Source organism: Galeopterus variegatus, unplaced genomic scaffold (genome assembly GCF_000696425.1).
Source record: "Galeopterus variegatus unplaced genomic scaffold, G_variegatus-3.0.2 Scaffold613, whole genome shotgun sequence".
Lineage (NCBI taxonomy): Eukaryota > Metazoa > Chordata > Mammalia > Dermoptera > Cynocephalidae > Galeopterus > Galeopterus variegatus.
Genome location: NW_007726724.1, coordinates 263,915 through 288,011, shown reverse-complemented (window position 1 = coordinate 288,011; position 24,097 = coordinate 263,915). Strand labels below are relative to the sequence as shown.

Here is a 24,097-nt window from a genome sequence, read left to right as displayed (position 1 = left end):
ACAGCCAATTACCCGACGCTGGTAATCACCCTCTGACTTCCACCCAGAGTCCTTCAGAAGGTGATCTATTGCTGAGAGCAGCTTGTAAACAATTTGGAGGGAAGGTGTGGGAAAACATCTAATTGTTAAGAAGGGCTGAATGGCAGTCATCCAGGCTGAGGACCAATTTTGATGTCCCACACCCTGATCCCTGTTCAGCACCCCCTAAACACCCTGAGCCTCAGCCCACACCACATCCTCTGGACCCAGGATCCATGCTGCCCACCTGCTGCCCCCATGGAGCTGCCTGCAGGTTCCACAAGGTGGGGTTGTTCTGGTGGGAGCTTTGGCAAAACTCTGGGTGTGGGGCAGCAAATACGAGCAAGTGGGGTGAAGTGAACGGCCAGAGGCCATTGACAAGCTGACAACTGTGATGCATCCTGGTTCAGCTGCCCAGCTACAGACTAGGCCACTTCCTCAGCTTTCTGTCAGTGCAGTCAGTGCACACAGCAAAGTGCACAGAGCACCTGCTAGCTACCCCCTGGGCACCTCAGTCCACATTCCCTGGAAGGCAGAGGAAGAGGAAGGTGTGTGCCCATGTGTTTGCATTGTCTATCCACAGTTGCAGCGGTTCTTTCTGGCATCCCTCCACCCTGCTATCCACAACATCACCAGCCCTGCTCAGCAAATGACCAAGGTTCCTGCTTGATGGGGCAGATGAGCAGCAGCTCTGGAAATCAGGTGGCCTCAGCTATCATTATACCCCTAATACAGAGAGCAAACAATAGCTGGCTGCCTAAGCCACCCTGCTGGATTCTTGGTAGGAGCTGGCAGGAGCCTGCAGGGGCTCAGGCTGGCAGTGGCAGGATCAGCTGTTGGACAATGACCTGGGTAAAGTGGGAGGCCTGAGGCAGACAGCAGCTGCCCCAAGTGCCGTGCCTTACTGTGGACGCCAGAAGTTTCGCTCCTGCTGTCTGGGGTCTCTTAGTCATTCTAGGAGTTGCTAAACAAAGCTGCTTGTTATTTTAATTGAGACAAAATACACATAATGTGAAATTCACCTCTTAATCCTTTTAAGTGTACACTTCTGTGGCATTAAGCATACTCACACTTTTGTGCAACCATCACCACCATCCATCTCCAGAACTTCATCTTCCCGAAATGAAATTGTCCCTACCAAAGAACAACTCCCCTTCCCAGCCCCTGGCGCTCACCATTCCACTTTCTGTCTCCATGAGTTTGACTCCTCTAGGTCCCTCATATAAGTGGAATCATACACTACCTGTCCTTTTGTGACGGGTGTATTTCACTTAGCATAATGTCCTCAAGGTTCATCCATGTTAAAGCATGTGTTAGAATTTCTGCCCTTCTACCTGTTCCCCAATGTTCATTGCAGCACTCTTTACAATAGCCAAGAGTTGGAACCGGCCCAAATGTCCATCATCGGATAAGTAGATACGGAAAATGTGGTACATCTACACAATGGAATACTACTCAGCTATAAAAATGAATGAAATACGGACATTTGCAACAACATGGATGGACTTTGAGAGAATAATATTTCACTGGTGCAGGGCCTGTCATATTATTCTCTCAAAGTCCATCCATGATATTATTCTCTCAAAGTCCATCCATGATATTATTCTCTCAAAGTCCATCCATGATATTATTCTCTCAAAGTCCATCCATGATATTATTCTCTCAAAGTCCATCCATGATATTATTCTCTCAAAGTCCATCCATGATATTATTCTCTCAAAGTCCATCCATGATATTATTCTCTCAAAGTCCATCCATGTGATGGGCCATAATAATCAACCACATTGTATATTGACAAAATAAAAATTTAAAGGAAAAAAAAAAGAATTTCTGCCCTTTTTAAGGCCGAATAATATTCCATTGCATGGACAAACCACATGTTCTTTATCCATTTATCCACCAAGGGACACTTGGGTTTCCACCTTTTGGCTATTGTGAATAATGCTGTTGTGAACACAGGTGTACAAATGTCTGTTAGAGTCCCAGTGTTCACTGGTGCAGGGCCTGTCCTTTGGGCACTGCTCTGTTCACTGCCATCCTTCTCCCCTGCCCCATCCCATCTGTCTTCCTTGGAGGCTACTTGGGAGAAGGGGCTACCTTCACCTTCCCATGGAAGATGGCAAGGCTCAGAGGCTGAAGCACTTGCCCCAGTCCCTAGTTAGTGAGGATGCTGGGACCAGAGCACAGGTCTGTCCCCACTCTGCCCGCCCTCATCACATCATGGCTCAACTTGCCAAAAAATGATAATTACATATAATTTTTTATCATGCCTAATTTCTAGGTCTTAAAAGTATTGGGTTCCTAGCTTTTTCACAAAAACTGTGTAAGAACCACATAGAGATAAAGAAAAGTACCATAGCACATGAGTCCAAGAATGCCAAGGCTAGAGACCTCAGATGGTGCTGAGTGAGAGCGTGGAGGCCAAGGCCATGTGGTAAATGGCATGTGGCTGTTGACCATTCCATTCACTATGCCACTTGCTTGCTGGGTCTTGTGTGCACTGGTGGCAGAAGAGGTGGGAACTGGGTCTCCTGACGGTCCCAAGGTGAAGACACCAAGCTGCTGCATGAGGGGACCCTTGGGGAGCCATGTCACCTTGTCAAAGGACCTCCTGCTTCCAAATGATCTGACAATCTGTAAATGAGGGGGCTGGGTCTGCAGCCGGGGGTCTGAGAGTCCCACAGCCTGGGTCAGGTGGGGTCACAGTGACGCTGACAGCACAGGTTCCAGGCTGGGAGGCATGAGGGTGCTCAGTACCTCTAGCAAGGGGATGGGAAGTTGGTGCCCTTGAGGGCTGGCAGCCTTAGGGACCAAGCTCCCCAGGAAGCGACACCCGGGGAGGCGGAAGGGGCTTAATATTCAGAGCACGTCATTCTTCTCATAAAAAAATCAAAAGAAATCAGCGCTTGTGGAAATTTTACCACACATATGCACATCAGCAAGCTGGCTTTTTTTAGTCTTCAGCGTTAATAAACATGAGCAGCCTATGTGCCACCTCAGTGGGGGTTTGGGCTTTTTTCCCCTTTTGTTAAGTATCTTATTTTCCGCGTAACATTCAGGAATGCAGGCCTGGGACAAAGAGGCCCCAGTAGTAGACGCTGAGCCCAGCTCTGCCCACGGCCGTGCAGAGCCTTAGATGCCCACCTCTGAGCCCAGAGCCGTGGTTGGAGTGCCAGAAAGGGCAAGGTGGGATGCCAGGCACACCCCTGCTCACTCATAAACATATGAATACATGAGGAGCTGCCATAAGGGAGGCTACGGACTGACCATGCAGAATTCACTTTTCACACACGGACAACACTCAGTAAGGAAACATAACTCAAGGAAAGATCAACTGCAATAAAAACAAACAAGAAGATACAAACCCAGAAGTAAATTCAAAAAGAAATGTGCAAGATTAAAAATATATCCATAAAATGTTCCAATGGAATACAAAAGGGGTCTTCGACAAAACAGTGTTCTCGTGTAAGAACAGTAAATGTCCCAAAGATGCTAAACCTCCAAAAGTTCATCTTCATATTTCATGTAACCCTAGTAAAAATTCTAAGCTGATTGGAGGTGGGGGAAGAGCTAGAAAAGCTAAAGTTCCTATAAAAAATAAATGAGAGCTGGTAGGAAAATTCTGACAAATAAGAGTTGTGGAGGGAGGGACAAGACCTCAGATACTGGAATGCTGAAAACATCAATAACGAGAACAATCTGGAACTGGTCCTTGTTCTGATGCATGGACTAATTGAAGGAGAAGACAGAGCACAAATACAGACCTAATGACAGATGGGAGCAGAATATGTGAGGGAGGCAGCATCTCAAAACCGTGAGGAAAGACAGGCTTTCAGTTTAAAAAAAGAAGAAAAAGGATGAATCCATGCTTTATACCTTATAAAAAAAACACAACCAAACACAATTCCAAATCAATCAAAGTTTTATATGTAAAAAATGAAGTCAGAAGAAACCACAGGAGACTTTTTCCATAATCTTAACATGGAAAAGGTCAATACAGGACCCAAAAACCTAGAAGCCAGAAATGAAAAAGTAGATAAACGTAGCTTCATAAAAGTTTAAAAATCAAAAACTTCTTCTTGATTAAAAAATACCACAAGTAAAGTCAAAAAACAAATGACAAACTGAGAAAAAGTATTGACAACCTATAACAAACAGAGATAAACTCCTTAATATACAAAGAGCTCCTAGAAATCAGCAAGAAAAGGACCAACTATCCATTTAAAATATGGAACAAGGACATGAACACATATAACTCTCATATCTGATAAAAGGCATGGAGGTTAAAACTACACTGGGATATCCCTTTCACTTTTTGGACTAGAAAGAAATCTAAAAGTCTGGTGGTGCACTCTATAGGGGAGACCGTGGGGAACCGTGCTCTTGAGCATTGTTGATACAACATCCACTCTGCTTGTGGTATAAACTGGTACAAACTTCTGTGAAGAACCATTTGACGGGGTCTACCAAAATAAACGCAGATACCTTTTATCCTTTTCTCTCGCATCTGGAAATTTATCCTACAAATAGACTTGCACGCACACACACAGACTTGTTTATGACCCATTAACAGGTTAAACAGAGTGGTACATGTGCACAACAAAGCATCGTGCAGCTATGCAGAAGCAAACAGCACTATGTGCTCACATGCAAAGATCCCCCTAAAATGCCTTCAAGAAAAAAAGGTGCAAAATAGTTTCACAATATGCTATCTTTTGAGTTAAAAGGGCAGGGGAATAAGACCACCTGTTAGAAGCCACTATGTGAGAGGAGTTACACTACATGTTTTACATGCATGATTTGCTCAATTCTCTTAGCCATCCTAGGGAGCAGGGCATATCACCATCGTTTTCAAATGAGGCCCGAGCTGGGGCTCGGGAGGAGAAGGGCTAAGTACTCTGCTTCCTGTACAGCACACCCTGCAGGCCCCCTTGCCTTCCCTCATATCCACATCCAGGGCTGTCCCCCTCCATTTGGGCTCTGTGGTCAGAGTGGTCCTGGCATGGTCACTGCCTCGCACTGATCCGCAAGCAGAGGTCCCAGACAGGGGCATGGCAGGTACTGGGGTGGGGGCCTTACACAGAAGCCAGCAAAGGCTCAGAGGAGAGGTGATGCATGGGCAGGGCCTGGTAGACTTGGGGGGCCACTCCAGACAGAGCCCAGATGTACATTGGGGGGGGTAAATGCTGGCGATGTAAGGAGCAGAAGGGGCGCTGGCAGGAGAGCAGCTGGAGGAGGAGGAGCATGGTGGGTCTGCTGCCCAGAGACACTTGGTTTCCTACAGCTCCAGCTCTGCCACACAGTGGGTGGGTGGAAGCCAGCTCGTGGTTCTCGTAAACGTTTCAAGCATTCAGGGCAGAGACAGGAGCTGAAGCAGGGCAGGGGGTAGCCTGGTACACTATCTGAGGAGACCCACGCGGCACAGTTCGGTGGCAGCAAGTCGGGGTCTTTGCAGTTAGGGACCTGAGCCTGACCTTGGCTGTGCCACCTCCTGGCTGTGTGGCAGGTCACCAGCTTCTGGGACCCTCAACTCCTTTGCCAGCACAACGGGGAGTGACAATACCATTTCCTCACAGTGCCCCTGTGAGAGGTAAGTGGGGAGCCCAGTAGTCAGGTGGCAGGTGGGGATGGGTGTGTCCTGGCAGAGGGCACCGGCAGGTGGGTATGCACAGTGCAGAGGATACCCAGTGCTCAGCATCGTGAGCTAGTGCTTCTGGCTGCCTCGGCCGCTTGGCTGATCCTGAGGAGAAGCCCAGGCAGGCTTTTCTATGAAGTGGATCCTGGGAGCCATGGAAAAGTAAGAGACTCACCCCACACCCAGGCATCCCCCAGTACAGTGGCCTGTGGGGAGAAACATCCAGAGAACATTCCAGAAGTGGGCAGTCAAGAAACCAGCTATCTAGTGAGGGGAAGGATGCAAGGGCCTGGTCAGCAGGTGCGGGATCCACAACAGAACCGCCAGAGGCGTGAGGGCTTCTGAGAAGAGTCTGGTCTACTTTAGGCTTGAGGCTCCCTGGCCCGAGTGATTTGAAACCGGTTTCAATGTATGAGAAAAGTTTTGGCAGGTGAGGCAGGGGAGGGGTATAGGAGGGGCAGCACAGGTGGAGAGCAGATGAGTTTGCCCCTTGGTTTGCAGGCGGGCAGCAGCCTGTGGTGCAAGGGAGCAGCAAGGCTCCAGAAGGGTCTGTGGCTCTGGGCAGCTCCTGGGGCTGCTGTGGGGAAGGTGGGGTCTGGGGTCAGGGGCATCTAAGAGGGAGGAGGTGTAAAGAATAGGAAAGGGCCCTTCCCTCCCTGTACCGGGGACAGGGGAGGAGGCGGAGGCCAGAGATTCTCTTCTGTAATGAGAAAGCGTTGCCTGCCTGGTGACGCAGACTGGAGTGGGACGGTCTCCAGGCACTGAGCTTTCTGCTCACAGGGAACCCAGCAATTTTCTACCCACTCCATTTCCAAAAAAGATACACTTATTTTAAATGTCACTGGGCTGCTTGTCTGGTCTCTTTCCTGAGTAGCACTTCAGGCGGCTTCAAGACAGCCCCAACCACAAACTCCCCAGCCCAGCTTCCTCCAGCTGAGTGGGGGGAGAGAAGAGGGTCAGGAGGTGCCCCGCAGAAGTGGAAGACTACTCAGGGGCCTGGCTCTGGAGGGCAGGGAGGAAGAGCTCACAGTGGGGAGGGAGCACTCCAAGGTAGGAGGAGGGGCTCCACCTGCCCTTGACCACCAACCTGCCCGGATACATACCAAATAAGCACCATGATTAGGCAGTATTGAGGGATGGCTGAAGCCAGGCTTCAAAATCCCAGAGATGAATTCTACTTAATTACATGCATGCTGAAGTATTTAGAGGAGAGTGTACAGATGTTTGCAATTTACTTTAAAATGCATCAAAAAATAAAATGGACTGATGGATAGAAAGATGGACAGACAAGTCACAAAGCAGCTGCAGGAAAATATTCATGGCAGAGTCTGGGTGGTGGATAAATAAATGGGTATTCATTGGAAAATTCTTTCCACTTCACTGTTATGTTTGAAAATGCTCATAATAAAACACTGGGACAAATCCAATGGGATTGAGTTTGAATGCTGGCTCTGCCATCACTAGTGGGTAACCCAAGACCCAAGAGGACACCAGTAGAACTCCAGTGCTCGGCCCACACTGCACACTCCACACATGGGCATGTAGCCTGCCCTGTAGGGAGGTAAGTGCCCAGCCACCCCTAGGGCTGCCTGCATGCCTGACCAGCCTCACTGTGTCTGGCTTCTCCTCAGTGCCTTCAAAGTCCTGGGACTCGGCCCACCAGAACATATGTCTGGGAAACCATGGACCTTGTCACCAAGGTAAGGCAGTGAGGATGATGGAAGCAATCTGGCTCATCAGGTATGTGCTGGGCCCTCCAGGAACCATTACCTGCATTCTCCAAAGACGGCCTGCAGGGGAGGCCACGTGTTCCACATCCCAGGGGAACATATGGAGACCACAAATGTAGCCAATGGGGGACAGAGCCATGGCCCACCCCCAGACTTTGCATCTAAGCCCACTAGGCCCAGTGCCCACCTGCTATGAGAAGGGGTCCTCAGAGATATGTCAGGCCCCTGTGGCTGGTCCTCATTTCTGTCTTTGAGAACACTGCAACATGTTCAAACCCCACTCTGCCTCTAACAAATGGTGTCTCAGGTCATCCCTCATGTGCTGGCTAACTGTGGGGGTCTGTTTACCCATCTCTAAATGGGGCCTCCTGCAGCTTTGACGGCAGCCACCTATGGGTCCCTGGCTGGATGGATGGAAGTTCTGCTACCCAGGCAGGCCCTGTTCACACCCCCTCTTCCCACCCCCATTAGTAACATTAGGAATGCACACAATTGCGATCCGTTGCCGGACACGGAAAAAGACAAAAGACAAAAAAAAAAAAAAAGGAATGCACACAGGTCACCCTAGATGAGTGTGGGAACAGCCAAGGACCCTCAGGGAGACCCAGAAAGGATGGCATCACAGTGAGGGCTGCCCAGTGAGCCTCCCACACAGGTCCTGTCGCCCACCCCACCAGGTATCCAAAGAGTAAGCCACACCCAGCTCCAAGTGGTAACCAGGACTCCATCATGTCTTCGCCAACCAGCTGTGAACTAATTACCAAAAGTTCTGACTAGTCAAGCCCCTCTCCAAGCATATGTTCCCAATTAAGTCAAACTGCAGCTGATTTTAATCAATTTTCCTTAAAATGGCCTAACTTGAAGACTCTCTCCTCCTCCAGAGGGAAGAAAGAGGAGGCAGGAAGAGCAAGAGAGGTTATTAGCATAAGGAACACTCCAGCAGCCGCTGCCTGTGAACACAGCCCCACAGGACTGAATGCTAACTGAGCGCTCTTCAGAACCCAGCCTGCCATGCCAGGCAGCCCAGCTGGGCAGCCCGTCCATCCTGTCTGGGGTTTCAGGTCTGGGGTCTGCACACAGTATGCGCCCCCAGGACGGGCCCACAAACTGCCGCTTCCTGAGGGCCTGCAGTGTCCAGAGGTGTTCAGATTCAAGGGGTGAGGTCTCTGACCTCAATGATGGAAAAGACAGAAAGAGCCAACAGATGGACACACGCATTTATTGAGCACCTACTTTGTGCTGGGTGTGGAGGTAAAGCTATGGCATGTTACTTCCCCAACAGCTCCCTATGAATGCATCATTATCCACAATTTTACAAAAGTAAATATTGGGGGCTCACATGGAAAAACCTACATGCCCAAGACTACCCAGCCAAGGGAAAGAGTCAGGATTCCCACCAAGGGCTGCAGACTCTGACTCTGGTCCCACCCAAGCCCTGGGATGGCTGGCAGCCCTCCTTTGTTTTCACATGTCTAAATCACCTTCAGACCCATCTCAAGCACTGCCTGGGCCAGCTTCCTCATTCTGCCAGGACCATAGCTGTGTCGTCCCTTTGTCACTGTCTACTTGATGGGACCCACCCACCTTCATCAGTGCTCAGCCTCTGGCCCTGAACAGATACACATCCTCGTGTATATTAACAGACAACCAGGGGGCAACGTCTGCCTCCCTGGCATCAGAGTCAGACAGGAAATGTCCCTTACAGTGGGGGTACCAACACCACCTGGAATGATTGGCTCAGCTTTTAGGGTATAAACCTTTCACTGCCCCGGAGCAGGTCCCTCATTACCACCTGCAGCCAGCATGTGAGGTGAGCTGGCTTGAGGGGGCAGAGGGAACAGACCAGTGACCACAGGGCATGCCTGGCTTGGGGGTCCTCAGAGCTAAGGCTGGTGAGCTGAAAATGACAGAAGTGGGCAGTGAGGGACGCAGGCCAGCTGCCAGCCTGTCCTCCTGTGAGGTGAGCCCACAGAGTTGTAAGAACTGGGGCTGCAGCAGGGGCAGCATGGGGAAGGAGAACTGGCTAACAGCACAGAGGCAGAAATAAGCTCCAAGGTGACACACCTGGGCTCGGATCCAGCTCTGCTGCTCTGAATTTCTTAAGAAAAAAAAATTTCTTAACCTGTGTGGCAGCCTTCTCACCAATAAGATGAGATTGCACCACCTAGCTCAGGAGAGAACCAGGTGGGCCCAGGAGGATGGAGACAGCAAAGGGCAGAGGTGCGGGGTCACTCCCACCATGGAGAGACTCAGCAGGGAAGTGGGGACTCAGCCTGACTCAAGCTGCTCCATCACTATGACCTTCCTGAAACAAGCCCCATTTTCAGGTCAGGGATGGTCCAAAGTGCCGTCTGGATTCATGCTGAACTCAAAGTGCTGGCAGAGTGGAGGAGGTGGCTGGGGACATGGGGGGAGAGGAGGTCAGGCAAGGTCTGGGGGAAGAGTCCAGCTGCAGGACCACAAGCAACCATGGCCTGGAAGCAGGTGAGAGGAAGTCCACGCAGCTATGAGTGTCCAGTGCTGGGGCAACCTTGAGCCACCCACTGGCAGGACTGTACAGCCTCACCTTCCCTGGGCTTGGCTCTGGAATATCCACTTCCAGGGGTGTAATTGCAGTGGGGGGTGGAGGGGTGCAGAGACAGCAATGGCTGCAGGGCTGTCTAGAAGCCTCACCACTCCATGGGCTAACCTCATTGCTGCTATCGCCCACTTCACCTCTGAGCTAGTTTCTCCCACACTAACCAGGCACAGTCTTCCTGGCCGTCCCAGTCTAGGGCTCTCTTTGGTTCAGTGAATCCTGAGCTGGACTCTAGGTCACCACATCATAGTACCAACATTTGTTCCCCCAGGACCACCAGGCCCAGTCACAGCCATGCTGTGAGGACTTGCTCATACACACACTCAGTATTCTGTGCGGCTGCCATCACCTATCCGCACACTAGGTCCCTGCTCTATTCTGCTGCCAAAAGCTGGGTATCAAGAGCAGGGCAGACACCAACGCTGATAGCATCCCACTTCCCCAGGCAAGAGCCCAGCCCCTCAGCTCTGGGCAGCCACACACTTGGGCATGCAGCAAGGGGCCCTTGCCTCTCCAAGGGCCCATGCAGAGCTCAGTGGGAGGGTTGCAGGAGACACAGCTAATCCTACCACTTGTGTCAACCCACACACAGTGCAGGCAGCACTTGGCATTTCCCACCAGATGTCCGGCCCCCCTGTAAATCCTACACAGATACGCTCAATATGTGAATACCCAGTGGACATTCCACCTGCACATCATGGTAGTGCTGGCCAACATCCGTCAGGGGTTTACTGTGTGCCAGGGAAAGTGCGCACCTGCACCTCTCTTCTCATTTACTCCTCAGTGACCTCTCCAAGAGCTACTGGAGGACGCCTTGTGAAAAGGTGCACAAGCCCAGAAGCAGCAAAGCGGCAACAAGCAGTTCCTGTGGGGATACACTGGACCCCAATCAGCAAGAGGCTTGGGGAGACATCGAGCCATGAGCTCAGGCTCAGTGCAACTAAATACCCAGCAAGACACTGGCACTCCGTTCTGACATGGAACAGCCGATGGGCAAGCCTCACCTGAATACTGAGGTCCAATTAAAATGGTACAAGATGACAGGTCCTCAGGCATAGCACACAGTCCAGCCATGGCTCGAAGCACCTCACTTTATCAAAGATGTCACTTCTCCCATCACCAGGAATTGGTAATAAAAAAGAGGTTTGATTTGCCTTCTAATAGGTGCCAAGATAAAATCAATGGCCTGCCTGAAAAGTGGGTAACCTCAAATCTGTGGGTCTCTTGTAATGAAACAATTTTAGACAGAATAAAAGATTTTTAAAAAGTAAAATTAAAACAATGCAAATAGCAATCCAACTTCACAATGGCAGTTGACAGGGATGGGCTTGGGTGCAAACCCAAAACCACACAGAAGGCCTCTCTTTGGCTTCTTGACCCTCAAACCTGTTCCTATCACCCCACAATCTGGACAGACTCCAGGTTCTGCAGTCCACACAGACAGGAGAGAAGGAAGTCAGCAGAGTGAAGAGGGCACCAGGATAAGGAGGCTAGTGACCAGCACAGGCCTGTTGGGGACCTGCTCCACTCTGCTGGACTCTGGGACATGTGCTCCTGGCCAGGCAAGGGGGTGTGTAGAATGAAGTCCCCATAGGTGCAGGCACCATGACATTCAAATCTGGGAAGAAAGCCGGGGAGAAGGGCACACCCCCGCCACGTGGCTGTCCACCAGCACTCACCCGCAGAATGCGCCTCTCAAGCTGTGTTTCAAGCATCTTCTTTTCTTCTTCCAGTCGACTCCGCTCCCCCTCCAGCTCCTCAATCTTTAACCTGCAAGAAGAGTAAGAACATGACAAGACATCCACAGCAGCCCATGCTGGAAAAGTCCTGCCCTCTGGTTAATAAAAGGGTGAAAGATAAGAGACTTGGCTATAAAATTTTGTTTCCAAATATATGTGAAGCTATAAGAAGTCCTGGGGTGACTTTAAGAAAAAAGTGCAAAATCATACAAGTACAGGATGGGATCTATACAGATGGAGAGATATTGCTGGTGGGGCATCTTAGTTGACCACAACTTGATTGACAGCACATAAGAAAAACAAGAGGAAGGATATGCAGGAATCCATGAGTTCACTTCCTTAGAGTGTGACAACAGATTCTAGAGGACACTGAAAAACATGAAAATGACCTCAGGAAAATCTTCAAAATGATGAAAAGACAGGAAAAGATTTCTAATATGGGATGTGAAAGGAGCTGAGGATGGGAGCCAGAGGGGAAAAACCAAGATAAGGAACAAAAGCAGGCTTTGGGGTGGTCTGTGGCAAATTCCCTTATCTTCTATAGGTCCAGAGGGCAAAACAGAGACCAGTGGGTAAGACAGGAATGGGGGCAGGTTTTAGCTCACCATAAGAAACTATTTTTGTCTTCATTTTTTAATTTAATTTTTTGAATAGGAAACATATTCATATGGTTTAAAAACCAAAGTTTGTCCAGACCTATTGACAAATGGAAACAGTACTTGACACTATATACACAGGGTCAGGAACAGTGGCTATGCCTACCAGCTAGATGGAAAACTTGTAATTCAAGAAGGTCTTGGCTCAGTAGTGAGGGTCATTTATTCTAGACTGAGAACTGCTCCAGGACATTCCAGCAAATCACAAAAACAAGACCTGAAAGGCAAACTCTTTCTAAGAAACCTAAGTACACCTCTGAAAAAAGATCAAGAAGATTTATATGAATACAAAAATGTCTAGAACCCAATAAGCTAAAGTTCACAATGTCCGTCATCCAGTCAAAGATTACAAGGCATCAAAAGAAGCAGGAAAACATGGCCCATGACAAAGAGAATAATCAGTCAATTGGAACATACTAAGAACTGCACAGATATTAAAATGTCAAACAAAGACATTAAAACAATTATTAAACCTGTGAGAATAATAGTACAGTTAAGCACAGACATGAAAGATATAAAAAAGACCCAGTCAAATTTCTAGAGGAAAAAGCTACAATGTCTCAGATGAAAAACACACTGGATGGGATTAGTGACAGATTAGACTCTGCAAGAGAAAACTTTAGTGTACTTGAAGGCATAGCAACAGAAACTATCCAAAATAAAAGACAAAGAAGAAAAATAATCTTTAAAAATGAAAAGAGAAGAACTGGGGGCCAGCTCGGTGGCGCACTTGATAGTGCGCCGCTTGGGAAGTGCGGCGGTGCTCCCGCCCGAGGGTTCGGATCCCACATACAGACCGGTTCCCGCTCACTGGCTGAGCGAGGCGCAGGAGCAACACCGAGGTTTGCGATCCCGTTGCCGGTCCCCGGTCCGGTACGGGGGCAACACTGAGGGTTGCGATCCATTGCCGGACACGGAAAAAAGACAAAAAAAAAAAAAAAAAAAAAGAAGTGAGCCATGGGACAACTTCATGAGGCATGAAACACATGTAACTGGAAAGGAAAGGAGAAAGAGGAAGGGACAGAAAAATACAAGGAAGTTCCAAATTTGATGAAAAGTATAAAGCCACAGATCCAAGAAGCTCAACAAACCCCAAGCACAAGAAACATGAACACAAAAACTCCAAGTACATATACATAATAATCAAATTGCTCAAAAACAATTATAAAAGAAGAGAATCTTTAAGCCAGCTAGAAAAAGTAATGTCACAAATGGAGGAACAAAGCAAATGAGAGCATGCAGAGAAATCTTTAAGATACTGAAAGAAATATAAAATATGAACCTATAATCCTACGCCCAGGGAAAATGTCTTTAAAAAACAAAAGCAAAATACAGATGTTTTCAGACATACAAAAACCGAAAGAATTCATTACCAGCAAACCTACTCTACAAGAAATGTTAAGGGAAATGCTTCAGGCAGAAGGCAGATGGAAATATGTATCTACACGAAGAATAAAGGGGCAATGGAAATAATAATTGCATGGTAAATATATATATTTTTATATTATTTAAATCTTTTAAAAATATTTAAATTATTAACTATTTTTTAAAGCAATTGATCATTTAAACAAAACTAATAAAAATATACTGGGGATTTAGGACACAGTATAAATAAAATATATGACAACAATACCATTAATGTTCAAGGTGGAAAAAAACACCACAGTTGTAAGGTTATTTCACTGTATGCGAAAAGGTATAACATCACTTGAAGGTAGACTGTGATAAGTTACATATGTATATTATAAACCCTATAGCATCCTAAAATAACAAAACAAAGAGTTATATATAGCTAAAAAAAAAAAAAGGAAATAGAATAGAATCATAAAAAACACACAGTTAATTCAAAAAGGCAGAAAAACAGGAAAAAAGGAATGAAGAGATGGGACAAGTGGAAAAGAAAATAGTAAGATGACAAAATCAAACCTAATCATATCAATAATCACATTAAATATAAATGGTCTACCAATCCCAATTAAAATGCAGACTATCAAATTGGATTAAAAAGCAACACTCAATTAGATGCTGCTGGGCCAGCCCCATGGCGCACTCAGGAGAGTGCGGCGCTGGGAGCGCAGTAGCGCTCCCACCGCGGGTTCGGATCCTATATAGGACTGGCCGGTGCTCTCACTGACTGAGCGCCCCTTACCGGTCACGAAAAAGACAAAAAAAAAAAAAAAAAAAAAAAATTAGATGCTGCTGACAAAAATTCACTTAAAATATGAAGATGTGGAAAGACATTAACACCCAAAAAAAAAAAAAAAAAAAAAAAAAAAAAAAAAAATTAGATGCTGCTGACAAAAATTCACTTAAAATATGAAGATGTGGAAAGACATTAACACCCTTTCACTAAGAAAACCAACAAGAGAAAGCTGAAGAGGCTACTAACACCAGACAAAGTAAATTTCAAAGCACACACTATTGCCAAGAAGGTAGCTTTATAATAATAAAGAAATCCATTAATCAAGAGAACATAACCCTTAACATGTATATATTAACAAAAGTGCTTCAAATGAAATGAACCAAAAACTGATAGAACTGCAAAGAGGAACACAAAAGTCCATAATTATAGTCACAGATTTCAATACCATTCTCAATAACTGATAGAACAATTAGCAAAAAATCAGGAGAATAAAGAGACTTGAACGACATTAACCAACCAACTCGACTTAACTGACATTTATAAACACTCCAACTTATGCAGAAGAATACACATTCCCTTCATATGTGCTCAAAATATTTATAAGATTCTGAACCATAAAAGGTATAGAAGAAATTTAGTAATTCCAAATATGTTCTGTGACCACAATGAAATTAAACTAGAAATCAATACCAGAAAGATAAATGGAAAATATCATTTACAAAAGCACCCAAAACCACAAAATATACAGAGATAAAACTGAACAGGCCATGAAAGGCCTGAGCACTGACTACTACAGAGCATTGCTGAGATATTAAAGACAACTTACATACATGGAGCGATATACTTTGTTCATAGGTTGGACGACTCAAAATTGTTAGGAATGCACTTGTCCCAAATCAATCTATAGAATCAAAGCAATCCCAATCAAAATCCCACAGGTTACTTTATACAAATTGATAAGCTGATTCTAAAATTCGTATGGAAATGTAATGGACCTTGAATAGTCAAAACATTAAAAAAGAAAAAGGAAGACTACCTAATTTCACAAATTATGTTGAAGCTACAGTAATCAAAATAGATAGACCAATGAATCTGAACAGAGTCCAGAAACACACACACATACACACAATCTATTTTTGATAAATATACTAAGGCAATTCAATGTAAAAAGAATAATGTTTTCAACAAAAGGCTCTGGAACAATTGGGTATTCACAGGAAGAAAAAAACACAACTAAAATCCATATCATGTATGATACAAAAAATTAACCCCCAAGTGGAAATAAACCTACATGTAAAACCAAAAATTATAAAATTGCTAAAAGAAAATATAGGAGAAAATCTTTGTGAACTTGGGGTAGCCAAAATTTCTTAAGTATGGTACTCAAAGCATCATACATCATACATTAAGAAAATCATACACACACCATACATGTTTTAATTGAAAAATTGGATTTCATCATAAAGAAAAACTTCTCTTCAAAAGCCTTGGCGAAGGGCCGGCCCCGTGGCGCACTCAGGAGAGTGCAGCACTGGGATCAGCAGCATCGCTCCCGCCACGGGTTCGGATCCTATATAGGGATGGTCGGTGTGCTCAGTGGCTGAGCGCGGTGCGGGCGACACCAAGCCAAGGGTTGCAATCCCCTTACCAGTCACGAAAAAGACAAAAAAAAAAAAAAAAGCCTGGGCGAAGGGCCGGCCCCGTGGCGCACTCAGGAGAGTGCAGCACTGGGATCAGCAGCATCGCTCCCGCCACGGGTTCGGATCCTATATAGGGATGGTCGGTGTGCTCAGTGGCTGAGCGCGGTGCGGCCGACACCAAGCCAAGGGTTGCAATCCCCTTACCAGTCACGAAAAAGACAAAAAAAAAAAAAAAGCCTTGGCGAAGAGCATAAAAAAACAAGCCACAGATTGAAAAAACATATTTGTGAAACAAATATCTGATAATGGATTTGCATCCAGAATATATTTACCCTAGAGAAAAGAACATGTATTTCTACACAAGGACTTTACTGGTAATATAAAGCAGTTTCATTTGCAATAGCCCAAAACTGGAAAATCCCAAATGTCCATCAACAAGTGAACATATAAACAAATTGTGGTATATCCATACAACAGAGTACTACTCAGCACTGTGTGTACACAGTGATATCTCAAAACAATTATGCTGAGTCAAAGAGGCCAGACAAAATAAGAATACGTATGGCATAATTCTATTCAAATAAAACTTATAAAATGACAATCAATCTATAGTAACTGAAAGCTGATCGTTTGTGGATGAGGTGAGGCAATCTTGAATGTGGTAATGGCTCCACAGGGAGAGTGTGTGTATATGTGTCTGTAAGTGAAAACTTATCACACTGTCCACTTGAAATGAAGCTGTAAAAAACATGCTGCAAATGCCATTGACATCTATTGCTTCATACGAGACCACCTAATACCAGGTGAAACTTGTTCTATCTCCACGTGTCTTCCATGAAGTGAGAGTCCTTCAGCAAGGAAAATCTGGCATTCAGCATCTTCACTGCTATATACTGATTCGGAGCTAGTCAATCCCTCAAATGTCCTCATTCCTTCAAACTTGCTCAGCCCCTGGATCGGAAAGACAGATTTGAGCTTTGCTCCTGTCTCCTTGCTGATCGACCTGCAATAAAGCCTTTCTTTTCTCAAAAATCCAGTGCCATAGCATCAGCTTCTATGTGCATCAGGCAGCAAGCCTTTTACATGGTAACAATACCTGTACAGCACTCCTGCAGAACATATTTCCAGAAGTGGAATTACTAGTTAGAGGGTACATACCTTTGTGATCCTGACACAGACACTGCAAACTGCCCTTCCCAGGTGTCTAGGCCATTCGTGCTCATACCAGCATCCCGAGAACAGGCCTAAGAAGTTATTTCTGCAATAACAATACTCACTCCTCTTGAGGCAAGGAGCTCCCTGGCACTAGAGATATCCGACCACAGCCCAGTGTTTCCTTGTTTTTCCTGGGAGATGCTATGCAGTGTGAGATCTACTGTGTATCATAGGCAACATTTAACATCAACTGGAGAAGAGTTTCTGGAACCTTGTAAATGCTAAGGGCTCTACAAACAGTTCATTCAGTCCTCACATCCAATCCAGCAGGTAAGTACTGTTATCCCTATTTTAAAAGGTGAAACTGTAGCTCACAGAGGTTAAGTGACAGGCCCAGGATCATATAGCTAGTAAGCAGCCTGTGCAGGATACGAGCCTGACAGATGAGCTCAGGTTGATGCTCGTGATCACTAAATCACAGTGTTTCTTGAAAGTGTAAATTAACTTGCCCAGGTGACTTGTGTGTGCTAGGGTTGGCCTCTAAGGCCACCTTGAGAAGCCTGCCTTCTGCAGGGAGAGAATTCTCATCTTCAGGAGAGGCTGGATGAGAAACCCTCCAAGGCTCCTCTTAAAATAGGATATTATGGATTCTGAAGGCTTGTGAGCAAAATGTTCTTGAGAGCTAAACTCAAATAAGCATAATATACAGACATATTAATAAAAATGGTTTGTTATAATCCCAACCTAGCTGTCAGAACAAACCCACATAAATAGTACTCACTTGTACATTTTTTTTTTTTTTTTTTTTTTAAAAGATGACCGGTAAGGGGATCTCAACCCTTGGCTTGGTGTTGTCAGCACCACGCTCAGCCAGTGAGCAAACCGGCCATCCCTATATAGGATCCGAACCCGCGGCCTTGGTGTTATCAGCACCGCACTCTCCCGAGGGAGCCACGGGCCGGCCCTACATTTTTATAATAGTACACTTTCTTTTGCTCTCCTCCTTTTCAAGCAAACTTATTGAAAGAGAAGGAGGAAAGACAGAGAATGAATGAACAAGTATGTGTGTGCGTATCTGTTCAAAAGCTCAGAATTCTGGTTTGCCTTCAAATGGTTCAAAGCGATCAGTTCTGGCATAATTTCCTTGAAACTGACTTACTCCAACTTTTCTAAACATTGAGGGTACTATAGAAATTAGATATCCCAGAACATTTCTTGAGAAGATAAAGCCAATTAAAGCAGGTACGCATATGGATTTAAGTGTTTGTGTGTGTGTGTGTGTGTGTGGAAACTAGCTAAAAAGGTGTCATTGTTCCTTGCATAAACATCTATAACGAATATATCACATACACTGGAAAACTTCTGTAAGAAGCATGATTAATTGTTCTTGCTGAAGTAAAAGACTGAGCAATGGAGGTGGGGCACCATTAAGGCTCCCAGTGGCCTGAACAGAGGACAGCCAGTGAAACTAGAGGCCCAGATGGACAAAGAGCATCTGGGCCATGAAGCCCCTTGCCCAGGCTGGTCTCCTTCTTGCAATGCCCTGCTGGGCTCCTACGTATCACGCACTGACTGTCCACATGGGGCTCTGTTGCATGTTGTCCCTGCTTGCTTCTCTATTCCCTGCATCAAATGGCTCGCTCTATGTTTCCAGTGCCGAGCAGTGTCTGGCCCATAGCAGGCATCGATGACCATTTCCTTGAACCTCACAGGAAAGGCTGGCGAGCAGAGGAGAGGACCCTGCTCGGGAGGTGTTCATATGAAGAGGGGTGGGGGCCCAGCTCAGCTAGACATGTGCTGCAGGTCCTCAGACTAATCACTCTGCCTGTCCAGCTTCTGTTTCCTCATAAAGAAAATGTACATGCAAAGCCTTGCAGGGATCCATGAGACGGAACAAGAACCCTACACCCTTCTTTCCTCACAGAACACGGCCATAAAGACTGGACAGAGTTCATGGACTCCGAAGTCAACAGCCGCTGGCAGAGCAGAGGAATGCCCCGCATCCCTGCATCCCCTGACCCCAGCTATACCGAGAGGTATGGGAGTAGGGTGTGGTGAATGTAAAGGAGAGCATTGGCAGGGAAGGGGGGGGGTGTTAAGGTGATAACATTATTTTGTACCAATTATGGGGTGATTAAAATTCATAGACCTGTACGCCATAAGAAAAAAGTCAATTTTACTACATAATAACTTTAACGTCCTATACCCTACTGTGGTGATAATCACATGCCTGTGTATCTATTTGTCAAAACATGACCGTGGCATCTGGTAGAGGATGGTGGTGGGAGGAGTATCTTATTACTGATGTTCTTTAGAACTGCAGGTATATAGTGATAATAAAATGTAGAATGTGCCGGTCCGGTGGCGCACTGCTACAGTGCGCCGCTTGAGAGCGCGGTAGCGCTCCCGCCGAGGGTTCGGATCCCACATACAGACCAGTTCCCACTCACTGGCTGAGTGAGGGGCGGGCACGGCACCGAGGGTTGCGATCCCATTGCCGGTCCCGGTCCCGGTCCGGTGCGGGCATGACACTGAGGGTTGCGGTCCATTGCCGGACATGAAAAAAGAAAAAAAAAAAAATGTAAAATGGCCTTTATTTGCTTTAATTATTGTTTTAAAACTCTAAAAGTGATGTATCTTCTTATGACTGGCTCCCTGGATGGACAACTATGACTGCCCCACCTTGGAACTCCACTGCTCACTAAATAATACATTTAAAATGGACGCATTCTATTGTACATACATTACGCCCCAATAAAATACATATCTTTAAAAACCTTCTCAGGACTGCTATTAGAATGCAGCATGAGAACGCAGAGGGTGCAGGTAGTGCAGTATCTGCCCGCAGTATGCATTAAATGAATGATGGCTTCCTCTGATCACAATCATTACTACTAGAGGGAGCAGTAGTCATTGCTCTCAAAAACAGAATGGATCAGAATCCTAAATGCAACCAGACTTCCAAAGGTTAAGTAAAGTCAGTCTTTTGAGGGACACAAAATCCTCTTGTGCATCAGTTAAGACACGGCCAACAGTTTACCCACAAAGATCTTCATCACAGTTCCTTTGTGATAGCTGAAAACTTGAAGCCACTCAAGCTCCAAAAGAGTTAAGTCAACTATGTTACAGAGCGACCTATACATTAATATACATTAATACTTATGAAAAGTTTATAAAAACATGGAAAAGTGTTCATGTGATAATATAAAGTGGAGAAATAAGATTCAAATTATGTGTTTCACTTTTTAAAAAATATGTAAATGAAGTAAACAACAAAGACTTCAGTTAAAGATCGTGGCATGACCATGTGCTTAACTTTAAGTGCAACCTCTCTCAAAATCCCACTGAAACAAGAGTAAAGGTTTTTCTTACTTTTTTTTTAAGGCAAATACCTGAAGACAAAGAAAATAAAAGGGACAACATCAAAAAAACCTTTAAAAGTTAAGTGATGGATGAGTGGCAAATGACCCCAAAATGCTGAATCTTTTACTAGCAAAGGAAAAGCCAAGAAGCTTTTACACCACAAAATCTCCAAAGTCTCAGGAATAAGTACCTCAGTAGTTATTTTTGGATGCAGGGAGAAGGTACGGCTACAGCTAGAAACTGGTTGAAGGCCTTTTCTTAAAAACAAACAAAAAATCCCCAGCCTTTTTAGGAAATAATTACAGAACTACAGGAATTTGCAGAAAACGTACAAGGAGGTCCCGTGTACAGTATTCATCTCTCAGTCACCCCCAAAGGTAAAAACTTAAACAACAGTACCAAAACCAGGAAAACAATTTTGGTGAAATCCACAGACTGTTCGAATCTTACCAGCTCATGTGTACTTACCTATGTGTCCACTTCTGTGCAATTCCACCGTGCGTAGAGATTTGTGTGCCCACCACCATCAAGATACTGACCTGTCCCAATACTGGAAGGTTCACTCTAGATATCCTTTTGTAAACAGACACATGCACCCCACCCCTGAAACCTGGCAACCTATTCTTCTATTTTCTGGAAGAGATTGTGTCAAATTGATATTAATCATTCTTTAGCTGTTTACTAGAATTCTCTAAGGAAACTATATGGGCCTGGACATATCTTTCTTGGAAGCATTTTTTTTTTCCTTTTTGTCTTTTTTCGTGACCGGCAACGGGATCGCAACCCTCGGTGTCGTGCCCGCACCGCGCTCAACCAGTGAGCGGACCGGTCTGTATATGGGATCCAAACCCTCGGCGGGAGCGCCGCCACACTCCCAAGCGCCACACTCTACCGAGTGCGCCACCGGGCCGGCCCATGGAAGCATTTTAATCATGACTTCAATTTTTTAATGTTTATAAAATTATTCAAATCTATTTCATCTTAGTTGAGTTTCGGTAGTTTGTGGTTTTTGAAGAATTGGTTCACTGCTTCTAAGTTAATCAATTTATAAGTATAAAATTATGTGTAATATTCCCATAATACCCTTTTAATGGCTATAGGCTCTGGAGTGACATCCCGTTTCACTCCTGATATTGATGATTTGTGTCTTGTGTCTTTTCATATTTGTCAATTTTAGTAGAGGTTTATCAATTTCATTGCATTTTTCAAAAAAATCCAGCTTTTTGTTTCAATAATTTTCTCAATTTCATTACTTTTTGCTCTTTATTTCCTTCCTTCTGCTCGTTTCGGGCTTATTTTGCTCTCCTTTTCCCAGGTTCTTGAGGTTAGAACATAAACTAGAGACCTTAATGCTATAAATTTCTCTCAGCACTGATTTAGCTGTGTCTCACAAATTTTGGTATGTGTATTTTCGTTACTTCTCAGTTGTATGTCTTTCCTTTGAGACTTTGTCTTAGCCACATGGGCAATTTAGAACTGTGTTGTTAATTTCCGAATGTTTAGAAATTTTCCTGTTGCATTTCTGTTACTGACTTCTAGTTTGGGTTCATTATGGCCAGAGAACATACTCTGTATGAATTTGAGTTTTAAAACTGTGTTGAGGTTTATGACCCAGGATGTGGCCCATCTTGGTGAATGTTCTAGGTGTACTCTGGTGCTTGTTGGATAGAGTATTCCATAGACATGAATTAGATCCTGCTGGTTGGCGGTGACAGTCAGTTGTTCTATATCTTTGCTGCTTCTTGGTCTAGTCATTCTATCCATTGCTGAGAATCCTCACTACAAATGTGGATTTGTCTATTCCCCCATTCAGTTCCACCAGTTTTTGCTTCACATGTTTTGAAGTTCTGTTATTTGGCAGATCCAGAGGCAGGGCCAACAGCTACCCTGCAGCCCTACTGACACCTTTCTGGCAAAAGTGGAGTGCAGACATATACCACCTCACTGCAGGCTGGTGGGTGTAAGAAAGCTGAGCTCCCCACTGGGTCCCGCTGCATCAGGGATGGGAGAAATGGGGCTGCCTCATTGCCCGAGCATTACAGGGAAGGGACAGGAGCATTCTGCCGAGCCTCTGACACTGGGTCATGGGAGAGGTGGGGTGAGGAGCTCCCCACCCACCATCTTGCTCTGCCTCCTTGATGGTGGGTGGGGGTGGAGGCTCAGCTCCCTGCTTGGCACCCGTGGTGCCAAAATAAGCAGGAGAATCAGAGCAGTGTTACTTCCGCTGAGCGAGAGAAAGGTCAGCTGCCATTCAGCCCTGCTGACACCACCCGGCACAGGCACTGGGGCATTGCCTGCTTTTGCAGGTTGGGGTAGGAGATGAGCTCCTTACTCAGCCCAGCTGATACCACTGGGCAGAGAAGTGAAGCACTGCTGCTTGCTTTCGCTTCTGTGGGCGGAGGGTGGGAAGGGGACAGTTCTTCCTCGGCTTTTGGCTGAAGCTGAGTGGGTATGGTAAAAAAGGTTCTCTGTTCTCCATCCTGCTAGGCTGCCCTTTTTCTCTTTGGCTAGTGGGGAACAGGTTTTTCTTGGAGATTTTTGTCTGTGTCTGTTGCAGGTGCTGGATTGGAGATTTCTAGAGCTTCTTGTCCAGGATACGTAGGTTGCAACAAGAAAATTTAGGGAACCTACCACCACGTTGTTCCTCAAGCCCTGGGGTCCCTAGGCAGGGCCTTTCTCCATTGCTAGTGCCTGCTATGCTTGTTTGTTGTGTATGGCCAGGGTTTTTCAAGCGTGAGGAGGAGGCTGTGGGAGAAATGGAGTTGCTCCATTTGGCCAGAACAGGAAGTTGAAAGTCTTTTTAAAAATTACATCGTATCTACATTTTACACTGTTGATCCCAATATCTTTGCAGAATACTAGAGGTTTATTTTCTTGAGAGAGAAAACAGAAGGTCTCTGGGCTGAGAGACAAGCCTTCAGATCAGGTAAGGGCAAGGTTACCCCACTGTCAATGGGGGATTCAGGGAAAGTTCCTACAGTGACCCTGAGCTTTGCAGCACTGTCCCCTATTTGGGTCCCAGAAGCTGGTGGTGCAGGCCTATACCTTCCAGACCCACATCTTCTCCAAAGATGCACCAGGCTGAGAGAAAAGACACTAATCTTGAGGGCTCCCCAGTGAAGGGGCCCAGCCAAGTTCAGCTAGTGAAGCCACAGTAACAAACTCCACCAGGCCACAGGATGTCCAATCAACTGCTTGGTGCCTCACTCTTAATAGACACAGACAGCCCAGGATCACCAAACAACTAAGGATATCTTCCAGAATAAAAAATCAAGGGCCAAACCACCAAGCTGACAGAAAGAAAAGCAACTTAGAGAAAACAGACTAAACAGGGAGAAGAAAACTTCCAAAAGTTCATTATTAACATCAAAGAGACAGTGAACATACTGTATTGATAAAACATTGTGGGACGTTCTATACATAAAAGAATATCCAGAGAA

At 45.7% G+C, this 24,097-nt stretch overlaps 1 protein-coding gene across 1 annotated transcript in view; it reads right to left on the bottom strand.

Annotated features, from left to right (window-relative positions):
• The window catches only part of LOC103588751 (mitotic spindle assembly checkpoint protein MAD1-like), a 402,917-nt gene that overhangs the window by 149,840 nt on the left and 228,980 nt on the right, over nucleotides 1-24,097 (bottom strand). Inside the window, exon 6 of the mRNA XM_008570554.1 lies at nucleotides 11,641-11,731. Coding sequence (XP_008568776.1) covers nucleotides 11,641-11,731 — 91 coding nt within the window. The remainder of the gene's footprint in view (nucleotides 1-11,640; nucleotides 11,732-24,097) is intronic.